At 39.3% G+C, this 22197-nt stretch overlaps 1 protein-coding gene and 1 long non-coding RNA gene across 10 annotated transcripts in view; one reads left to right on the plus strand and one right to left on the minus strand.

Annotated features, from left to right (window-relative positions):
• zfyve28 (zinc finger, FYVE domain containing 28) overlaps window positions 1-22197 on the plus strand; it is a 226090-nt gene that overhangs the window by 126707 nt on the left and 77186 nt on the right. For 8 of the 9 annotated variants that reach the window (XM_035426992.1, XM_035426996.1, XM_035426990.1 and 5 more), the window contains 2 exons: window positions 14711-14800; window positions 15826-15915. The exons of the other annotated variant lie outside the window; for it this stretch is intronic. In XM_035426992.1, the coding sequence (XP_035282883.1) occupies window positions 14711-14800; window positions 15826-15915 (180 nt within the window). The remainder of the gene's footprint in view (window positions 1-14710; window positions 14801-15825; window positions 15916-22197) is intronic. 9 annotated transcript variants of the gene reach the window in all.
• Window positions 1-22197, minus strand: part of LOC118232233 — a 29124-nt gene that overhangs the window by 1014 nt on the left and 5913 nt on the right. Inside the window, exon 2 of the long non-coding RNA XR_004766234.1 lies at window positions 12180-12291. This is a non-coding gene — a long non-coding RNA (uncharacterized LOC118232233). The remainder of the gene's footprint in view (window positions 1-12179; window positions 12292-22197) is intronic.

The raw sequence follows: 22197 nt of genomic DNA on the forward strand, positions 1-22197 counted from the left end.
CCTCAGACATTTTAGCGGAGAAAACTTCCACGCCCCAACTAAAAAGTCAAAATGGCGGGCAAACAATATGGCGGACATAGGTGGTCCCAATGGCAAAGTTGTAGAGCACGTTCAGATTCATAGGTCGATGAAGTTTTGTGTTGATCTAACTTATGGTGTGGGAGTTATGGCCTTTTACGCAAAACCCTTTGTTATAGCGCCACCATCTGGCTGACATAGGTGATTTTTAGTGCCTGAGTACTGCTCTAGGACTTATGGTTGCTGAGCCTCAAACACCTTTAGCGGAGAAAAATAATAAGAATAATAATAATAATAATAATAATAATAATAATCATCCTAACAGATACAATAGGGTTCCACCAGCTTCGCTGCTTGGACCCCTAATAATCCTAACAAATACAATAGGGTTCCACCAGCTTCGCTGCTTGGACCCCTAATAATAATAATAATAATAACAATAATAATAATAATAATAATAATAATCCTAACAAATACAATAGTGTTCCACCAGCTTCGCTGCTTGGACCCCTAATAATAATAATAATAAGATACAACAGATACAATAGGGTTCCACCAGCTTCACTGCCTGAACCCCTAATGATGGTATTCATGGAGGACGCTACAGCGACACTGCTCTCCAAAAAATATTGCTGCACGCCTCAAGTTTGCAAAAGACAACCCAGATGTTCCACAAAGCTTCTGGGACAATGTTCTATGGATGGATGAGACAAAAAACGTTTTTGCAGAACTTCACAATTCTATGTATGGAGGGGAAAAGCACAGCTCACCAACAACAAAACCTCATCCCAACTGTGCAGCATGGTGGAGGGAACATTATGGTTTGAGGCTGCTTTGCTGCCTCGAGGCCTGGACAGCTTACGGTCATTGGGTGAACAAACAATTGAAGTTTTATTGGAGAATGTCTGGATAGCGGTACGTCAACTGAAGCTTAATAGAAGTTGGGTGATGTCACAAGACAGTGACCCAAAATATATGAGTAACAACAGAATGGTTTAAACAGAATAAAATTCATGCTTTGGAATGGCCAAGTCAGAGTCCTGATCTTAACCCAATTGAGATGTTGTGGTATGACCTTGTTCATACAAGAAATCTGAGAAATATAAATGAACTGAAGCAGTTCTGTAAGGAAGAATAGTCTAAAATTCCTCCTAACCATTGTGCATGTTATAGGAAATTTGGATTTGAGATCAAAAGATGAATATGAAACAAAAGTATAGGCTTTTATTTCATGATATTTCCTTGCATATACAGTTAGCTCTGTAATGTTTGGGACGAAGACATTTTCCAGTTTTTTGCTTTGAAAAATTCCTATGTTGCTTTGTTTGGGATCTTTGTCTTGCTGTAGGATGAAGCACTGTCAAATGAGTTTGGAGGCAATTGCTTAAACATGAGCACTGCTATCAATAGTTACATCATCAGTGAAGACAAGTGAGCCAGTACCTGTGGCAGCCATACATGTCCAAACCATATCACCCTCACCACCACGTTTCACGGACAAGGGGGTGCTTTGGATCTTGGGAAGTTCCTTTTGGCGTGTGTACTTTTCTCTTGCCAAAGCTCTAGCAATAGCTCTGGTTTCAGTAAATGACTTCCAGTCACCCCCTCCACAGTGAGTTTGAGTTCCTTCCCTTTGGTTGACATTTCCAAGTCTCAGTAGCCACAAAGAATGTCTGTAAGAGACACTTTGTCCCAGCTGCATTGAGTCAATTTAACAAAACCAGATGATAAATTATTATTTTGTGTGATTTGTGTGTGATTGTACTGTATTTTGTTCTCATATATGTATTTTATATTTCTGAGGTGAGGCCAAAGACAAATTTCCAACCTGATACATGTGAATCTTGGTCTCATCTGTCCACAAGACCCTTTTCCAAAACTGCAGTCTCTTTTAGGTACTGCTTATCAAACTGTAACCTGGCCATCCTTTTTTTGCTGCTAACAAGTTGTTTGCATCTTGCAGTGTAGCCTCTGTAGTTCTGTACTTCTGCTTCCTGAAGAGTGTTTATCATCTTTCAGACAGGTGTTTGGGTTTTTTTTTTTTTCATTATAGTGCAAATTATTATTATTATTTGGTCAGGAACTATCGATGTCTTCCTTAGAATGCAATTCTTGATATCAAGAATCCCTATTTTAACTAGTTATAATTCAATTCTCAATATCAAGAATTACATTTTTAACAAGTAGAAATTAAATTCTTGATATCATGAATACTAATTTTAACTAGTTAAAATTCAATTCCATGCAAGTATTGGTATCAAAAATACCTATTTTAACTAGTTAAAATTTAGTTTCTGATATCAAGATTGTGAATTATAACTTGTGAAAATTGAATTTGTGACAGCTGTGATGTGTCATATGCTTTATATTATTATACAGTATATCTGCATTGGTCATAAGAGATTACTGTTAGCCTTTGCTAATAATGTACTGTGTAATTTGCTGGGTGATGATATTTGCTAGATTAACATAAAATTTCCATTGGTGTGATCATAATAGTAATATGCTGTGTCATTCCCATGCAGCAAAAGATTACATACTGTAGAGTGCAGAAAAACATGCAAGTGTGAATTATTACATATTTAGGTATGTGTACTACAGTGTGTCACAATGGCTTTGCATTTTTCAATGTGACATCAATGTTTCATCTTAAACCATCACAAAAGGAAAATTTTATACGCGTTATAATGGACAGAAAGCATTGTATTCATTTTTGGAGAAGTTTTGGATTTTTGGACTTCTAGAAATCTTAGATCCCTATACTGATGAAAAGATTATGCAAAAGAGAGTTATCATCCTCATCCTCCTTGTGGTCAAGGAGTTTATGATCCAGGACATGCATCATTTTACCTGCTATATACTGTATATGAAATCTCTCAGTATTTAATCTCATACTGAAGGAGGACAACTTCAGTATCAAATTGCAGTTTCACCAAGATAATTGCATTTGTGGCACTTTATTTTTAATATAATCTAATCTAAATTAGTATGGACAAGGTTACTGTTTTACTTAATTTGTGCCATTTTCCAAGTCTTTGTGCTGCTTACACCTGGAGTTACAAAGCTTTAAATAGGACACCCCCTAAATGGGAAAGGATTGGCCAGATTTTGGATCCACGCTAAGCGGTTAAGCCAAACAATGCCCAAAACCCATCCTCCCTGGCCTTTTATTAAGCCCAACGATTAGGTAATGGGCCACAGCTGTGAAGCATTGTAATCACTACAGCTGTGGCCCATTACCTAATTGTTCGGCTTGTATGTAGGGCGGGTGCTATTACCCACCTCCCTTTCTGGCACCACATACTCTCTTCTTAGCTTTGAGCTCAGGAAGGACATGAAACCAGGTGCCAGGAAGGTATACCTGCAAGTCCCAGGCCACCCCCAGGATCAAACATCAGGCTTCCTGGCAATGGTGACCTGGCCGTGATGGGCACAGGGCCAGTGACTGTAGCAGCTGGCTCAACAGGTCTCATGGCAACAGAGGGTGGCGAGAGACTCTCTGGAGGGCCTGCAACAGCGGGTTGCAGGGACTGCTCGGCTTGAGGACTCCTGGCATCAGGCGGCAGTGGTGAGAGACCCTCTAGAGGCAGCGGCGAAGGAGGCTCTCAACGAGAGCTCACTGTGGCAGCCCTAGTTAAACCTTCTGGACCAGGTTATGAGGTAGTAGACTCTGACAGCTCCACTAAGCCAGATGGCAGAAGCCACTCATCTGGGGGGCCTGTGGCTGCTGCTGGTGGCCATTCATCTGGGGGGCCCGCGGTTATTGCTGGCAATACCACTTATCCGGTGGGTCTGCACATCAGAGACTGGGCGGCATGCTGCAGCAGATTTTCAGGACTGGGCAAGAGGGTGGCAGCTTCCTGTAGGCCCTTGGGACAGGGCAGCAGAGTTCCAGCCTCCAGCATCACCTCAAGGCAGGGCAGCTGGGCAGGGTGGCGGAATGGTGGCCTTTGGTGGTGCCTCGGGATGAGGAGGGGGAAGCTTCAACCTCTAGCAGGACCTCAGGACACGATGGGAGAGCTGAGGTATCCGGCAGCAGCTCTAGACAGGGCGGTGGGGCTGTGGTCTTCAGCAGTGGCTTAGCACAGTCACCTGGTTGATGACAGCTCCCTCACTCTGCACACCGTAGTTCTTCATCATCAGAGATGACGTTGGTGTACCAAACGTTCCCGAGACAGGGGCCCAGTTCCTCTGCACCCCACTCCTCCTGGACCCTACTGAGTTGAGGCCGGCTTCACGTGGGGTATTGACCACCAGGTGGTGAGGGTTGCCATGCACCTCAGCCCACAGCTTGGCCACCAGATTTAAGAGGTCCCCCAAGCAGCCCAAGTGGCAGGCCTCTACATCCGTCCAAGTGAAGGGCCCCTTATAGGTCCAGCAGGGAGGAGAGTCAGTTCTGCAGAATGTTTTCTAATGTCTTTTCCATGACGTGGTAAAAAAACATATATATATATATATATATACACACTTTTTATTATTATATATATATATATATAATAAATAAATAAGTGTATCAGGGGCCAAACAGAAAATATTTAATGAAGTCTGATATATATACATCATTTTTGATATATATACATTGAAACTGATATATATATATACATCTTTGTTGATATATATACATTGAACTGTGATATATATACATAATTTCTTGATATATATACCTCAAAACCGATATATATATACATTGTGCTTCGCCCTTATTTTTTTAATGGTACGCAATGGCTGACAGAGCTAGAGAACTTGTCCAAACACTTTTAGACAGTGACACATTTATTGAAACACTTGCAAACGCATGTGGTAGACCTGCCACTACAACAAAACTTTCATATTTTTTAATTGGTGTCTATTGGATTACATGGAAAAATTGAAGCGGGATTATTAAAAAATGCTACAGTAAAATTTCACAGAAATGGGGTAGGATGTAGACCAGGACCCCTTCAGCGAGGAACAAGCGTGCAAATTTTCTGAACGTTTAATTTTGGAGCGATATTTCAATACAAAAATTCACTTTTTTCAATTGACCAGGACCCCTTCAGCCAGGAACAAGTGTCAGAATTTTGTGAACTTTTACAATTGGGGGAAAATTCTTATCCAAACTTTCATATTTTTCAATTGGCGTCTATTGGATTACATGGAAAGTTTGAGGTGGGATTATTAAAAAATGCAATAGTAAAATTTCACAGAAATGGGTAGGATGTAGACCACTTCAGGAGCCCTTCTGTAGTAATTAAATGTCAAATTTTCAGACTCATAAATTTTGATGAAAAATGGCGATCTAATATGTCAATTTTTCAATAGGATTTTATTCATATATTTGTTTATATAGACAGTTTGGAGTTTTATTTTAATATGGTGCAGTGATTTTTCGTCCACAACATTTCAGATGTGCATTATTTCCTGTTCTCTCATACACGCCTAATGCAATGGTGAGACTATTAGATTTTGAGGAGAAAACAAAATGCGTGACACTGATCTGTCCATAGTACAGTCTTAAAAGACATGTGAAGTGAACGTAACATAATTAAAAATAGTTTTTTTTTTTTTTAATTCTCATTACCACCTTCCTTCAATTTCTCTCTTGATCCGTATCTCTCTTTTAGAAGCAAATTATAACCTTTGCAAATACGTAAGGAAGACCGCGAAACCGTCCAATCATTTAACGCAACCGATTTAAGGCGGACCGGAAATTTCGAGTCGGGAGCTGCGAATCGTGTGTCACTGTCTAAAAGTGTTGGGACAAGTTCTCTGGCTCTGTCAGCCATTGCGTACCATTAAAAAATAAGGGCGAAGCATGTTCACCACAAAGCATACAGTAGCTGAAATTAAAAGCGAAGTTCGTTCCAAAACAGCACGGCTCACATTAACAAACCCGGGCAAACCAGAGACTGTAAAAAATATGGACAAAGCTATTGTGACGTCACCCATTACCTCTCCGTGGGTCTGTAAAACACGTTTTGAAGCTCAATGGCGGGCGCGGCCATGTTGTCGATTTGGAGCCAAAACCATAGAGTTAAGCGGTCTTGTGATTTTTACAATGTGATTGACAGTCCGGTGCGGAAAAGCCCATCAACCTGAACGAACGATTGCAGAACGAACTTGAGGCTAGCTGACTGTCTGCCGTTATGTTTTAAAATATATGATCAAATGTTTACGGAGTTTAATTTCCATCCGTGACTGTACTGTGTCATGTAATCACGTTATATGTATGACATTAATAATACAGTTATATTCAGTTATCTTCAATTTATGTTTCTCGGCAAAACGAATATGCTTAGCTAGCATATCAGCTTGCCAGTGAGCTAGGTAAGCTATCCGTGGTTAGCTCACGCATTAGCAATATGAACTACAGGGGAAGAACATCGACTGCACTGATGGTCAATCAATCAGAGATGTGTAGACTACTGGTGATTTGACTAGGCTAATTTTCATATAACTGTCTGGTAGACCTGCTGTTAACCAAGCAAGTTATCGTCGTAGGTTTTCGCCACAGTCAGTTAATGAGCCATTAACTGCTACTACTCCATCGCCGTTTGTGGTGTTTACTTGCTGGGTGACGCTAGCTGACCGATCGTTCGCAAGTCACTTTTTACCGAATAAAAATTAACACTGTCAGCGGTGATTAACAAATCTACCAAGTATTTTAATAACTGATCTACAGGCGTGTAAATATGACAATGCACTTTGAAGAGCAAGTTTTCCACCTGTTGCATAAAGACAAAAATAATGTACATTGAATTTCTAATTATTATTATTTTCTTGCTAGCTTCTAACTTTGTCACATTCGTGCAGCATAGCCCAGGTAGACATTTACGGAATGTACACGACTGACAAGCCGTCAAACACGTTTGACAGATGGAATATTTGCCGGTCAGGGTTAGCTAGCTAGTCAAATGGCTTGGTAGCCGAAGTTGCGAACTGTTTTAGCATAGGCTACTGGACTACCACATATAGCAAATAAGCGTTAGCTGATTACGCTTTCTGCCAACTAATTATTTGGTTAAGTGGGCTAAAGGAAATAGTAAAAATGACTCGGCTACCGCAAAACTTCAGAGGAGGATTATTTTATGGTTGTCTAGTGCAGCTGTAAATAGCACACGCTATAATGAAACCACTACAAAATGGGATGCCTGCATTTTCTGACTTCGCACAGGTGGACTGTGGTTGGAGCCGCAATGTCAAGGCCAAGAGACGCCACCTCCCACCCCAGTGACCACAGATTGTAGCCCCTACTGTAGCTCAGTCCTCCGCAGTAATCCGGAAGTGACGCAAGCTGTACCTCATTGGTCCAGAACAAATATTGGCACTGTGCCCAAATGACGCAATAAATCATGAAATCGACCCATGGACAGTCATAAGACGAATAAAATACACCTATTATGACTATTTGTTCTTGTGAGAAAAAATAATTGACTTTGTATTTTGATCGCATTTGTACCGTAGACTTACATGGAAACCGGATATGAAAACACCTATACTGGAGCCATCCGTAGTGGCGCTAGTGAGCAACCAGGAACTACAACACCAGGAAATGAGCTTCAAAAACGAAGTCTGGTTTTGGCCGCTTGGGGCAAACCCCAGGAAGACCCATAAGAAGCGGACCAAATATGTGCCTGTATTAAAATCAGAGAGCTAGCGACATTTCACTGTCTCACTTGTTATATTCACATCAAAATTCTTACAGAATATAATAATATAATTTTCAGTCTCAATCCAATTAAAAATTTATTTGGATTGCACTGATTATGTCTTAATAAAGACCCAATGGGATGCCCAAATATATGCCTGTTCCGAATGATATATATATATTGGTTTCAATGTATATATATCAGAAATGATGTATATTTATTGTTTTCAATGTATATATATCAGAAATGATGTATATATATCGGTTTTGATGTATAAATATCAAATATGATGTAAATTTATCGTTTTCAATGTATAAATATCAAAAACAATGTATATATATCGGTTTTGATGTATGTATATCAAAATGATGTATATATATCAGACTTCATTAAATATTTCCTGTTTGGCCCCTCATAAAGTGTGTATATATATATAATAATGAACTCTCTTTGAAAGTTAATTCTATATTTTCTTTTTGCCATCTTCATCCAAAATTGAGGTCAACTGAGCCTGCTCTGCATTTTTATGCATGCCACAGAGCATGATAGGATATTATTTGCTTAATTGTATCATGCAGTACACCTGAATGGAATTATCTGCATTTGTTGTTTCTCCATTCATTTATTAGGGGTTCAAGCCCGAAGGGCTGAAACCCTATTGTTTTTGCTTTTGTGTTGGTTTATTATTAATCTTCTTCAGAAATGTTTACGCAAATTCCCGTGAGATGGTAAATGGTAGAGACATGAGATTCTGCCCATTGATTGGACGTTGTGTGCAAGTGCTGCCCAAGAAATATGACCCCAATCGGCCTGATGGGGGCACTATAGTTAAAGGTCAAAATTTTGAACTTTGAAAAGTCAAAGCTCCTACGCCGTGAGTCCGATTTACACGAAACGTGCTACAGACATCCATCTATCCTCACTTTACAAATTTGCCTCAAGAACCATTAATTAACTGACTGAATTACTGACTGAGTTACTGACTGAGTGAGTTAGTGACATTGCCAGTCATAAAGGTGCTTCACATCTAAAAATGACCATTCAAGAATGTAAATTGGAACTGGATTTAGCTCGAATGAGTATATATGGGTATATCATGGTATTATGTGGCACCTCAAGTGTACCAGTAAAATAAATAACAATTACAAACAGAAATATAGCCATTAATTGTAAGTGTGTTGAAGGCTCCCTTTTCCCAAACCCAATACCTATCATTAAATAGTTTATGCAGACACAATCAAACCGTCATTTATTTATTTAGTTATTGTATGATATGATGACTATGTTTCTTATAGTTCTTGTATGACATGATGATGACGGTCCTATGCTACTGTTAGTTTGTTGTGCAATTAAACCTTTTCATTCATTCATTGAGAATGAACATATTGTGTCAAGTCAAATTCCTTGTATGTGTAAATGGACTCGACTATTACAATTACTCTGATTCTGACTAGTTCTTATTGCACTTCGCAGCTTTCACCTTCTAACGGTCAGTGTTGGCTTGAACCCCGGTATCGCCGCTTGTGGCTATATTTTATTTTTTCTTTTAATTTGTCGCCCATCAGTATATATGTATATATATACACACGCGCACACACTCTGTACATTTGTCTAAGTCACAGAACTGTCTATGGTCGAAGTTCATGCTACTTAACCGAACCATTGTTGTATTCTGTGTTTGGTGCTGCAATTTTTGACAGTTTCGTATTTCCCAATCTGGACTGGAGAATCTGAATTGCTCTCCACTGGCATGGAGTGTCATCCAATGAAACACTTTCAGTCCGCAATGATTATAGGTATAGCCTACAAACATTGGGATGGCAGGTATGCCATCCTGCTAAGTTATGCCTTGGTGGGGCGGCATGCCCCATACCTATACAGCACCGAGACGTTGGAACTATTCTGGGTTTTCTACAGAAATAACCACACTGACCACAGACTCTCAGCCCTTAAAAACATTAATTTCTGTACCTTCTGACCCGATTTCAGCAGACAGATTTCACAAACAACTTCACACGTCTGCACAATAAAGCCCCAAACTTAGGGGATTTTGCATTTTCTCCTTCTTCCTGCCCGATTAAATCATCACAATGCTGCAAGCTCACAAACAATATGTTTCTCCATTGGACATTTACCTGCACCTGCCAATCATTTACCTACACCAGCCAATCAAAATGTCACATAAACACGCACATTTAGAGTCAAGATAGCTAGTAAGTTTGTGGCTCCCTGTTAATGTCATGGCCTTCAGACCGCTGAGTCACAAGATTGAACCCCGCCTAAGGAAAATCTCTTATTTTTTGAGCACGCTTATTTGCTCACTAATACTTGTCTTACTTTTCTACTATTGCTTTGGCAACTGTATTATTCTTCTGGATCCTTCTGAACCAAATCTAGCTGATCTTTCACCAAACGTATAAACTATATTATCACATAGCATCTACACATTCAGTTAACATTTGCTTTCAATGTGAAAGTTTTCTAGCCGGCTAAACTATAGCCAGGCCATCTGGAATAAAACCGGAGCTCAGTTCTGCATACTGGCCTGCCAAGAGCACATGTCGCGATTAAACTGCCTCTTCTTATTGCAAAGCCATTCATTCCCATTTCACTATGTACATGTTTATAGCTTCACTCCCTTATGCTATATTGACATTCCAATGATATCAGAATATGCAATGCATACATCTCGCATACACATGCAAAACTCACATATTTCACCAAGAACATTCACACCTTGAGCAGCTACTTCTTGTGTGGCGCAAATTGCCTTCAAATTGCAAAGTCAGAGCATCGAATCAAGACTCGGGCAAATCTTTCATTTCTTATGCATACTTATTTGCTAACTAATACTTTCCTACTGCTTTTAAACTATTGCACTTTGCACAGAATATCACAATCTTCAATGCATATGTTTAGCAAAACTCACGCACGGGGACCCATATGCATTTCATGATGGCATATTTATTCATTTTCATAAAAACTTGCAACAGCTGAACACTGTGCCGTTTCTACTAACTACTTCTTTTACTTGGAAACTGTAGAAAAAGTTATTATCAGCAAATTTCCAAATTTAGGTTTCCTCGCCCTGTTCTTTATCTACCGACATACAAACAACATACAAACAATTACTTAATCTGTAGTGTCTACAATACCCCATTAAAAACATTCACTTTAAAAAAACATGACTCATTCACAATTATAACTAGTAGTAGTCTATGTGAGGAAAGTACATTTGTCAACATTTTTTCACTGCTATTTCACGTTACTTCAACAACTGCATGTACAGTGAATAGCTAATACACTCTGCTTTATATACCATTAAATAAGGAAACTCATCTCGCTCATGGTTACTAGATTCTTTTTTGTACAATAGTCTGTGATCATGTCAAACTTCACCTACATGCCTATTCTGCAGAAAAAAATATTGTCTCAACTATTTAATTACATCATTCATGTTCATTTCTTTGGCACTACTGTTGTTTTCTCATGTGCAAAGATTGCTGGGAAATATGTCTGTGCATGTTATTGTCCAATGTCAAGTGTTCTATTTCTCAGAACTGTTACCAAATTTTTCTTCTCATATTGTCACGTAACATCACTGGTCTAGCTGAGGAAGAAAGGAAAGACGAGTCCTACCTACAGCTCAGCATATGAAAATGCCTTAACTTTATAAACACAAAAACTGCATTGCTGAAGAAAAAACAGAAAATGGAGCAGGACAGATGGGCAAACAAGTTGCCAGTTTGGGAGCTGACCATTTTGTAAATGAACGCTCTTTGGATGGCCAGCAAATCACTGCCTACATAAACTGGAGGGATTTCTGTTACATTCCTGATGCTCCCAGCCTTTTATATTTTAAATTGTGGCACCGTGCCATACTGTGTATATCACAGCCTTTCTTTTATATATATATAGCAAAGTGCCAGTGCTAAGCGGTATACGCTGATCACACTGTAAAAATTCCCAAAAGCGTTTCTTAAAGGGTTATTTCACATTTTTACACCCAGGTCCTCTGCGCTACTCATCACAAATTCTGTGACAAGCTTGGCCCCCCAAAATCTCGCTCTGCCTTCCAATCACACCAGTCTACATCCGGGACTGGCTACGATGTATGCATGTTGCCATGTAAGAATGTGTATGCATACTTCTCATAGTCTACATTTGTATGCACTGCATATCAGTTTCTCATTACAAACAGATTGCAAAAAGAACTGATATCTGAAAAAAATCCAGAAATCAAACCTGCAACCTTTAGGTTACAAGCCCAGTTCCTTACCCATTATACTACACTGCCGTCTGCAGTAATGAACATGAGCAGGGCTTGACATTAACATCTGCCAAATGCGGTTAGAACTTGGCAATGCCGTACAACTTTTTCACTCTTACACTTCATTAAGGTGGATGACCTTTCGGTAGCATTTTCTATTAAAAAATGATTGTAAATAGTTCGCAAAAGGCATCTGAAACAGTTTAGTCAATTTGTGGTAGTACAACATGATATTACAACTCCCATGAGTACTAGGTACTCACTGTGAGCTCATCCCATTGGCAATGGACTTCACCCCTTGCTCTTGCTTCCTCAGTGGGAGAAGGCAAACTCAGCCAAAATCAAACCGCAGAACATGGCACTCCATTTACAAATCTGGGGGGAAAAAAACACGTTTTCAACGTTCAAAAATTCCAAGTTACTCACGCATACAAACCACTATAAGTCACTACCACTTGCAAAATCTAGGCCTGCCATTAAAAGTACTTATATCTAAATTACCGAATGCTTCCTAATTTATTCTGTTCTTTCATGTTTCTTTCTCTTTTGCATTTTGTTGTATTTAATTTAATAGCTCTTAATGCCTTTTTATTTTCTTAATTTATCTGTCCTCTTAATTTATTGTGAATCACTTTGTGTTGCACTAAGGTGCACTGTATAAATAAAAGACGATTTATTGATTTATTGATTGATTGATTCTGTGTCCAGGACTGAGAACCACAGACATCATTCCAAGAATATGGGCATATTGATGTAGCCTTGACGGAGTGCACCACAAGGCTTCAGTTATTAAAATTTAAAGAAGTAAATGTGTTTATTGGCAAAATTATGTAGAATGTTATTAAAAACTAGGCTGTTTTACAACTAAATTTGTCGTATTAGAGGAGCAATATTTTAAAAATGACAACTGAGCAGATCCCATATTAATAATCGAATGTTGAATTTCAATCAATCCATTTTCTTGTGTGTTTACCATATAACCTAACCAAATAACCACCACCTATTGTCCACCAATTCCAAATGAATAAGTAGAAATAAATCCTAGCAGGAAAGGTGCTATGTAATTCCACCCACTCTCATTACAATCATTACAAATGTAAAGTTTATATGGAGGTATTACTGTTTTGAAATCCCTTTCACCAGGATTGTCATGATTGCTTTGCAGAAATGAGTAACAGTGTCATTCTTATATTGATTTCCTAGTCTTTTCCGTATTGCCAATTCTTACTGTCACTTAATATGTATTTCTTTTTGTCTGGAGTAGAGACAGTCAGTGCACTGAGTAGGGAACTCGCTGAATAAATGTTTTGATGGCACCAACAGTTTTAGCTACATCCTATATGAATTTTCTGTTCTATGTGTCACGGGAATAAGTCTGAACCATGACTGCAAGCATCTATCACCACGACCACGACTATGTATGATCATGGCCTCAAGCATCTACAGTTGAGGCCAAACGTTTACATACACCTAGGCTAAAGACATACAACTCAATTTTTCACAACTCCACACATTTCATGTTACCACACATTTCATATGTTAAGTCAGTTAGGGTATCCACTTTATTTCCATCAGTGGTAATTTATTGTCCTACTGGGAAGACCCAGTTGCGACCAAGTTTTAACTTTCTAGCTGATGTCTTGAGGTGTTGCTTCAGTATTTTGAGATTATCCTTCTTCCACATGATGCCATCTATTTTCTGAAGTGCACCAGTCCCTTTTCCAGCAAAACACCCCCACAACATGATGCTGCCACCCCCATGCTTCACAGTTGGGGTGGTGTTCTTCGGATTAAAAGCCTCACCCTTTTTCCTCCATACATAGCACTGATCATTCTGGCCAAACAGTTCAATTTTTGTTTCACCTGACCAGAGAACACTGCTCGTCTTGGTGATCACCTGCAAACTTCTTTTTGGACTTTTTATGCCAGTCTTGGAGGGGGGCTTCTTTCTTGCATGACAGCCTTTCAGGGCATGGCGATGTAGGATTCTCTTAATGGTGGATGTAGATACTTTGGTACCTGATGCCTTCAACTTCTTCACCAGTTCTTTTGTTGTTGTCTTGGGGTTCAGTTGAACCTTTCGGACCAAAGTTTGTTCAGCCCTGGGAGTTAATTTGTGCCTCCTTCCTGAATGATGCAGTGTCTGTGTGGTCCCAAGTTTTTTATATTTGCGTTCAGTTGTTTGTACAGATGCTCGTGTTACCTTTTGAGGTCTTGGCTGAGTTGCTTAGATTTTCCCATGGTATCAAGGCTGTGGCTCTAAAGGTAGGCCGTTAAATACAGACACAGGTGCCAATTAACACCCAATTAACTCCTAATTATGACAGTTGGCCAATCAGAAGCTTCTAAAACGTCTTTACATCAATTTCTGGAATCTTTCAGACTGTTTAAAGAGACAGTCAACTTGGTGTATGTAAATGTTTGACCAGCTGGAATTCTGATATAGTGAATTAAAGTGGAAATAAATCTGCCTCTAATGTTTTAAAATTACCTGTGATGTGAACAAAGTAGATGTCCTAATTGACTTGCCAAAAGAAATGTATGGTAACATGAAATATGCAGAGTTGTGAAAAATTGAGTTTGAATATCTTTAGCCTAGGTGTATGTAAACTTTTGGCCTCAACTTTATCTCCATTTTTACAATATCATAATCTTTACTCATGATCAAAATTCATAGTCAGAGATATGTTATTGACTGTGAGATACAACATTTCTCTAATATTCAGTCTATTTCAGTTATATAGAATCTCTATCCTCTGCCTCTGCCTTTTCTGTTTCTTTCCCTCGACCTCAGCTATGTGTCAGCCATGGTGCCAGTGAAATCCCCCAGGGACTATTATGTGCAGCAGGAGGTGATTGTACTCTTTTGTGAGACAGTGGAGAGGTGAGGTGGGGCCTTGGTGGGGGGAGGGGCTTCCTGCAAATTCCATTATTAATCAGGGATATTACCTCAAACCACAGAAACCATGCAAACATCCACATGTGGACTACACCATTCACAGGGACCACAGTTGAAGCAATCACATTTATTTATATATTTTCACTAACCATGTTATTATATCCCAGACTGGGCCGAGTAACAAGATGGTACACGACGTAGAGATCAGCAACCAAAATGTACATTTTATTTAACAAAACACCAACCCATCAAAGCAACAAAAACTTGGATCGCCAAAACCAAACGAGACAGTCCAAAAAGGATGATATATACCTACCATTTATTTTCACACTACAGTCCTTGTTGACAGACACAAGTAGAAAGAAGGCACTGAGTACAGCGTGAGCATACCGACTGTGTGCCTGATTGACCACTGGGGGTTGCTTCTAAGGGATGAAACATAGTGGGGCCAATCCACACTCAGAAACAGTGCTTCAACAGAATGAACAAAAGTGGTACTTTTCCTGCAGTCATGTCCACCCTTAAATTTTTAACCCCCCCAACACATAGGTGTTTAGCCAAGCAATTCAACATGCTTGCCAAAAAAATATTCTCATCTCATTTGTTGTACAACAAAAAGCACCATCTGATAACTAACCCAAACAAATTTAGTGCCTCAAAATATCCAAATCATATTTAGAGTCTTGCAGCAAACAGATCACCTTCATTTCAAATATCTCTCTCTCTCTACTCCCATCTCCTGATTATGACTCCTCCTGAAAGGTGTCTGGGTGTTACATCATTACAGGCGTTTTTTTGGCAATGTGTGTTCAAAATAAAACAAAAGGCATTTGCTTACGTATGTGTGATGTATTATACTCTAACCGTAAACTTATCACAAATACAATAATATTTTCAGTGTGTATCGGCCATCCACAGCTAGTTATGGTATTGACTATATGGCTTTGTAAGGGAGACCTCAGCATTTAAGCAGTTCTGGCAGGTATGTGTGCTCTGGTGTGTTTCTGCAGGGCACTAAAGCTGGGCTACCTCACACAAGACATGATGGATGATTATGAGCCAGCTCTAATGTTCACCATTCCCAGGCTTGCTATTGTATGGTGAGTGCTTCCTGTGCCTGAAGTTACTGAATGAATGTCCAGAAACATGTTAAATGCTATAATAGAGAAAGAAAAGAATATGTCCCACAAAATACAGCATACATTAGATAACGTCTGATTTTACCATTTTAATTTATACAGGTTAATGTAACTACAGTAAAGTTTTAGTGCATATACAAGAAAACATGTTCTATAATAATATTATAAACTGTATATGATGGTGCCAGTGATTTGTAAATATTTTTATGTAATTTGATGGTTTTACATAGAGTGGTTTTACATAGAGGTGAGAGAATGTGCATCCTCTTTTAATTTGATGGTTTTACATATAAGGACTTATGTAACCCTCATCTAGTCCCTACCAAGTCCTAACAGTAGATGAATCTAATGTCATGTGACAAATAATGTGCAATAGATTTTACTGTCATTATTCAACCAAAAAAAAATCCAACACAGAAAAGCCACCTGTCAAAAAGTAACCCCCATGATTCAACAGCACGTAGAATAACCTGAAGTAGTTGTTGCCCGTATGAGTTTATCTGTCTCTTACATCACATCAGAGGAATTCTGGTCCACTCCTTACAAAACTAATTTAGCTCATGTTGATGTTTGAGAGCATACTTTCATGCACAGCATTCTTAAGGTCCCGGAACAAGCCATGCGGCAATGTTCTTTTTGGAGAGAAAGAGTTTCTCCTGGCAACCCTTCTGTGATAGCCATTATAACAGGTTTTGTTGTTCCTCTCCCCACAAACAATCCGCAAGTCTCAGACGCACATAGGCTTTTATTGTGCACTTCAATAAACAAACGAACAAAACACACACAACAGGAGAACAGAATAGGCGATATATACGCCATTTGCATTTCATTCCAGCCCTCAGGTCTCACTGCAGGCAGAACAGATAAAGAGTTAGAAATTACTACAATTGCCTACAGCTGCGGTTGCAGGCCAGCTAAACTTATCCGTCCCCATCTGCAGATGGCGACCTAACCGCACCACCCCTCCACACCATGCTCGTTTGGGGGCCCATGCCCACCTCAAACAGTCATGAACGCACACCGGATTTGCATCACAAACAAATTTCATATGCATTTAATGTTTGGAATGAAGTTGCATTGTTCAAATCCTACCTGCATCAAAGCAAACATGCAAATGATAAATCATAAACAAATACCTCCCCACAAATACCAAAGAATGCTTTCAATAACTTGTACACATACAACTTAAGATCACTTTACAGTGCTACTCACTGGGGCACTGCAGTTTCTCTGTACCCCCCTGCAAGGTCCCCCCCACGTGCATACAGCCGCGTCATTATTTCAGCACTGTCAGAGTAAGAAACGGTGTATTGTCTGGGTATTATCCTACACAAATGGGCTGCAAACTAATACAATCAAGGGAAATAAAAAAAAAAAAAAAAAAAAGTAAATTAAATCAGTCTACTCCCACTGGAGAGATTCCTGTAGCCCTGTTCTCTTGTCTTGCTATTGTCTATATTACTGTAGTTGGCCTACTGTTCCCGATAGCCTTCTAAATAGTCTACTGACATCCCTGACAGTCTGTCTTGAGATGTGGCACTTCTCCGGCATAGCCTATAGGTCTTCATTAGTTTCAGTTTTGAAAATGGTCTCACTGCATTCTCACTCCCATTGTCACAGGAATTGTTAAAAAGAGCTTAAATGCCATGGCAACATCAGGGAAAACTGGGCAGAAGGAAATGGTGCTTTAAATACAGCAGTTCAGCGAGATCTGCCTGTCTTGTTCTCCTTAATTTCCAACCTCATTGTGTTGCAGAAAGAGATTACCTAGGAAACTCTGAGGACAGCCTGCTGTAGCAGAGGCATACAGTGCCTTCGGAAAGTATTCAGACCCCTTCACTTTTTCCACATTGTTACGTTACACCCTTATTATAAAATTGATTAAATTCATTTTTATTCTCACCAATCTACACACAGTACCCCATAATGACAAAGCAAAAACAGGTTATTAGAAATTTCTGCAAATTTATGAAAAATAAAAAAACTGAATTATCACATTTACCCTTTACTCAGTACTTTGTTGAGGCACCTTTGGCAGCGATTACAGCCTTGAGTCTTCTTGGGTATGATGCTACAAGCTTGGCACACTTGTATTTGAGGTATGTCTCCCATTTTTCTCTGCAGATCCTCTCAAGCTCTGTCAGGTTGGATGGGGAGCGTTGCTGTACAGATATTTTCAGGTCTCTCCGGAGATGTTCAATCAGATTTAAGTCCGGGCTCTGGCTAGGCCACTCAAGGACAGTCACAGGCTTGTCCCAAAGCCACTTCTGCATTGTCTTGGCTTTGTGCTTAGGGCATTGTCCTATTGGAAGGTGAACCTTCGCCCCAGTCTGAGGTCCTGAGTGCTTTGACGCAGGTTTTCATCATGGATCTCTCTGTACTTTGATCCGTTCATCTTTCCCTCGATCCTAACTAGTCTCCCAGTTCCTGTCACTGAAAAACATCCCGACAGCATGATGCTGCCACCACCATGCTTCACTGTAGGGATGGCATTGGCCAGGTGATGAACAGTGCCTGGTTTCCTCCAGACGTGATGCTTGGCATTGTGGCCAAAGAGTTCAATCTTGGTTTCATCAGACCAAAGAATCTTGTTTCTCATTGTCTGAGAGTATTTTAGGTGCCTTTTGGCAAACTCCAAGCAGGCTGTCATGTGCCTTTTACTGAGGAGTGGCTTCCATCTGGCCGCTCTACCATAAAGACCTGATTAGTGGAGTGCTGCAGAGATGGTTATCCTTCTGGAATTTTCTCCCATCTCCACAGAGGAACTCAGAAGCTCTGTCAGAGTGGCCATTGGGTTCTTGGTCACCTCCCTGACCAATGCCCTTCTCTCTGATTGCTCAGTTTAGCCGGGGGCCAGCTCTGGCCAGAGTCCTGGTGGTTCCAAACTTCTTCCATTTAGGAATGATGGAGGCCATTGTGTTCTTCAGGATCTTCAATGCGGCAGAAATGTTTTTATACCCTTCCCCAGATCTGTACCTTGAAACAATCCTGTCTCATAGGTCTATGAACAATTCCTTCGACTTGATGGCTTCATTTTTGCTCTGACATGCAGTGTCAACTGTGGGACCTTATATAGACAGGTGTGTGCCTTTCCAAATCATGTCCAATCAATTGAATTTTCCACAGGTGGAATCCAATCAAGATGTAGAAACATCTCAAGTATGATCAATAGAAACAGGATGAACCTGAGCTCAATTTTGAGTGTCATAGCAAAGGGTCTGAATGCTTATGTAAATGGGATATTTCAGTTTTTTATTTCTAATAAATTTGCAAAAATTCCAAAAACCTGTTTTCGTTTTGTCATTATGGGATATTGTGTGTAGATTGATGAGAATAAAAATGAATTTAATCCGTTTTATAATAAGGCTGTCACGTAACAAAATGTGGAAAAAGTGAAGGGGTCTGAATACTTTCCGAAGGCACTGTAGTTACCTGCGTTTGCGTTCAAACAGTCGAAGTGGAATCTTCACTACCTTTCTGGTTGAATAATTACATTATTTTTTGACTAGGGCGGGGCCATCTAGGCACGCGGGCCAGTGGTGCTACTGTATTTTTCTATGAAATTGTGTAGATACAATGTAACAAATATCCTTTCTCAACTCACGTACTAATGTTGTTCAAAAATAGCGTTGCCAGACATCTGATTTTTGAGCAGAATGTCAAGTTTTCTAATTATTTGTACATGTCAGGTTTGTGATCTCGCCCGGACAATTTAATGAGGAACTGATGGAAGAAACCAGTTGTTTGTAATGGATTTACATGTCTGACTCCCTGATCTGACATCAGTTTCCAGGGGGTTTCCCCTGGTTGATGGCGGTTCCAAGGGGATTTCTCCGAACTAATATTGGTTAAAGGGGGGTCCAGTCCAACACCTCTATTGCTCGCTAGCTAGGTAGCTAACCCCAACATTATGATGGTGAGTGGAAACTGCTAGCAGCTAGCTGGTTTACTGAAGTTAACTTTTAACTATAGTTAATGTCACTGACTAGCTAGCTATTGTTCAGAAGAGCTAGTGGGCAGCTAGTTAGGTGTCCAGTCCGTCATTGATGCCATATATACCAATGTTGGCTAGCTAGCTACACTTCAGTGATGTTACTAAAGAGTGTGAAGGAAACGCTAGTTCCATTTTTCATTTTCACTGAGCTGAAGTTAGGAGGCTAGCTAGCCATGCACCTGGTTTAATAAAGCTGGGTAGCCAAGTAGCCAGCCAGCTGTATGAATGAAACAAATGTGGCTTCTGGCTACACCATGTTTTGGTTTAATAGTCTAACACTTTATAAATTCAGCCTGAGGTTTTAGGTTGGTGACCACAAAGTTTTTACAACCCTTTTGCCTGTGTATTAGTGTTTACAACCCTTTTGCCAGTGTATTCTGTAATTAGCTACTTTGATCAGATTGTGTTATTGCCAGATAGAGCTAAATGTCCAATGGGGAGAATTACTATATGGAGAGAGATTAGTCTCAAATTATTGACAAATCCGTATATCATGATCCATAAACAAGAGAGAAGTCACACACGTGTTTTACTATCCACACACAAATATCTTTCAACTTGTGTCTCGTAAATTTAATTGAAATGAACTGATTTAAATTTCCATGTGTATTTTTTGCAATAAGACATACTCAGTTGCAGAAGTGTTGAATCTGCATTTGCGATTCAAGAGACACGCCTAGGCTACATCAGCGATGTAAGTTTCCTTTTTTATTTTCTCACGCAGTTTGTGTAATCCACAGACAAATAGCTGCCATTCCACACGCAGCTTGGTAATTTGATTTGAATGGGCTAATAAGATACATATCAAAAATGCTGTTGATTTTACTTTCTTTACATTTTGAAAATAGCATCACAGAAAGTTTAAAACACCCTACAGCGCTGCCGCAATGTTTAGAACTATTGAGACTAGAGCCTGACCAGTGTATCGGTTTGGGCGATATATCGGCCATTATTTGACTTTTTTGATGACATCGGGATCGGCAGTTATGCAGCCGATGTGTCCCGATTTTTAAATAAGTATAATAAACAAAAAAAACATTGATTATTTATCTGTACTTGTCTGTTTGAACGTTGTAATTGCTATTTACTATAATTATCCAATAGAGGGAGCTCTAATACAGCTGACGTGCTACTTCTGTAATAAGACGTTTGCCTCATCCAATATTCTCCACTGCAAGACCTGTCTGCACAGATTCGATTGCCACAATAAAGGTATGTATATTTAGTGAAAGTTTTTAATTAAATGCGTTTATACGACCACTATGTTTATCAATCCTCATTATCGAGCGAGCTAGCTAACATATTTGGTTCACTTTAGCAAGCTAGCTGGCTAGCAAGCCTTTCTGAAGTGGCAGTGAGCACAAAAGCAGTGTAGGATCTACATTTCCAGAGGACATTGCTGTATTCTAAAATAAATAACCAGCCAAAATAAAATGGTGATTGAATGCATCACATATTTGTTTTTTTTATCTGAGATGATATTAGCTACTATATGATGCTGTGTCAATAGCCAACGCGTTATTGCAAGCGAGTGTGTCATCTAGTCACGTGTCATCGTAGTGAGCTAACCAGACAGTAAAAACGCCGATAAAACACTTCTAACGTGGATCATTTTAAGCCATGTTATCTAGCTTTGTCGTAATAACACGAGAGAAGGATTGCTGTTGGAGAAGTGAATCAACCAACAGTTAGCGCGGGTAACCTGCACGAAAGCGCATTGTAGTTTTTCTCACGTATTTCATCCAGTCAATTTAATTTCATCTAACGTTACACTTGATTCACTCATTAGCTCCGCTAGATAATATATTACTCTTTGAGATCATGTAGTAGAAATAAAATAAGAAAATATAATTCATGTAACTTACTGAAAATATATAATAAAAAATAATGAGGCTGTGTCAATAGCTAATGCGTTATTGCGAGCGAGTATGTCATCTAGTCACGCATCAGAGTGCATTGTAGTTATTTTCACCAGCGAATTCTTATGGACAGGGAAGCTCGCTAGATAAAGTCTTACTCTTTGAGCTCATGTAGTAGGAATAAAATAAGAAAATATAATTAATTTACTGAGAATAGATACTAAGAAATAATAATAACAAATTAATAACAACAACAACAACAATAATAATAATATTCATAAAAAATACATGTTTGAAACTGGAAAACTGATTTTTTTAATTAATTTTTTATAGATGGCTGGAAAAGAAAGGAATAAAAGCAAGGTGTTAATGTATATATTTAATTTAATA

The sequence above is a fragment of the Anguilla anguilla genome, chromosome 7 (genome assembly GCF_013347855.1).
Source record: "Anguilla anguilla isolate fAngAng1 chromosome 7, fAngAng1.pri, whole genome shotgun sequence".
Lineage (NCBI taxonomy): Eukaryota > Metazoa > Chordata > Actinopteri > Anguilliformes > Anguillidae > Anguilla > Anguilla anguilla.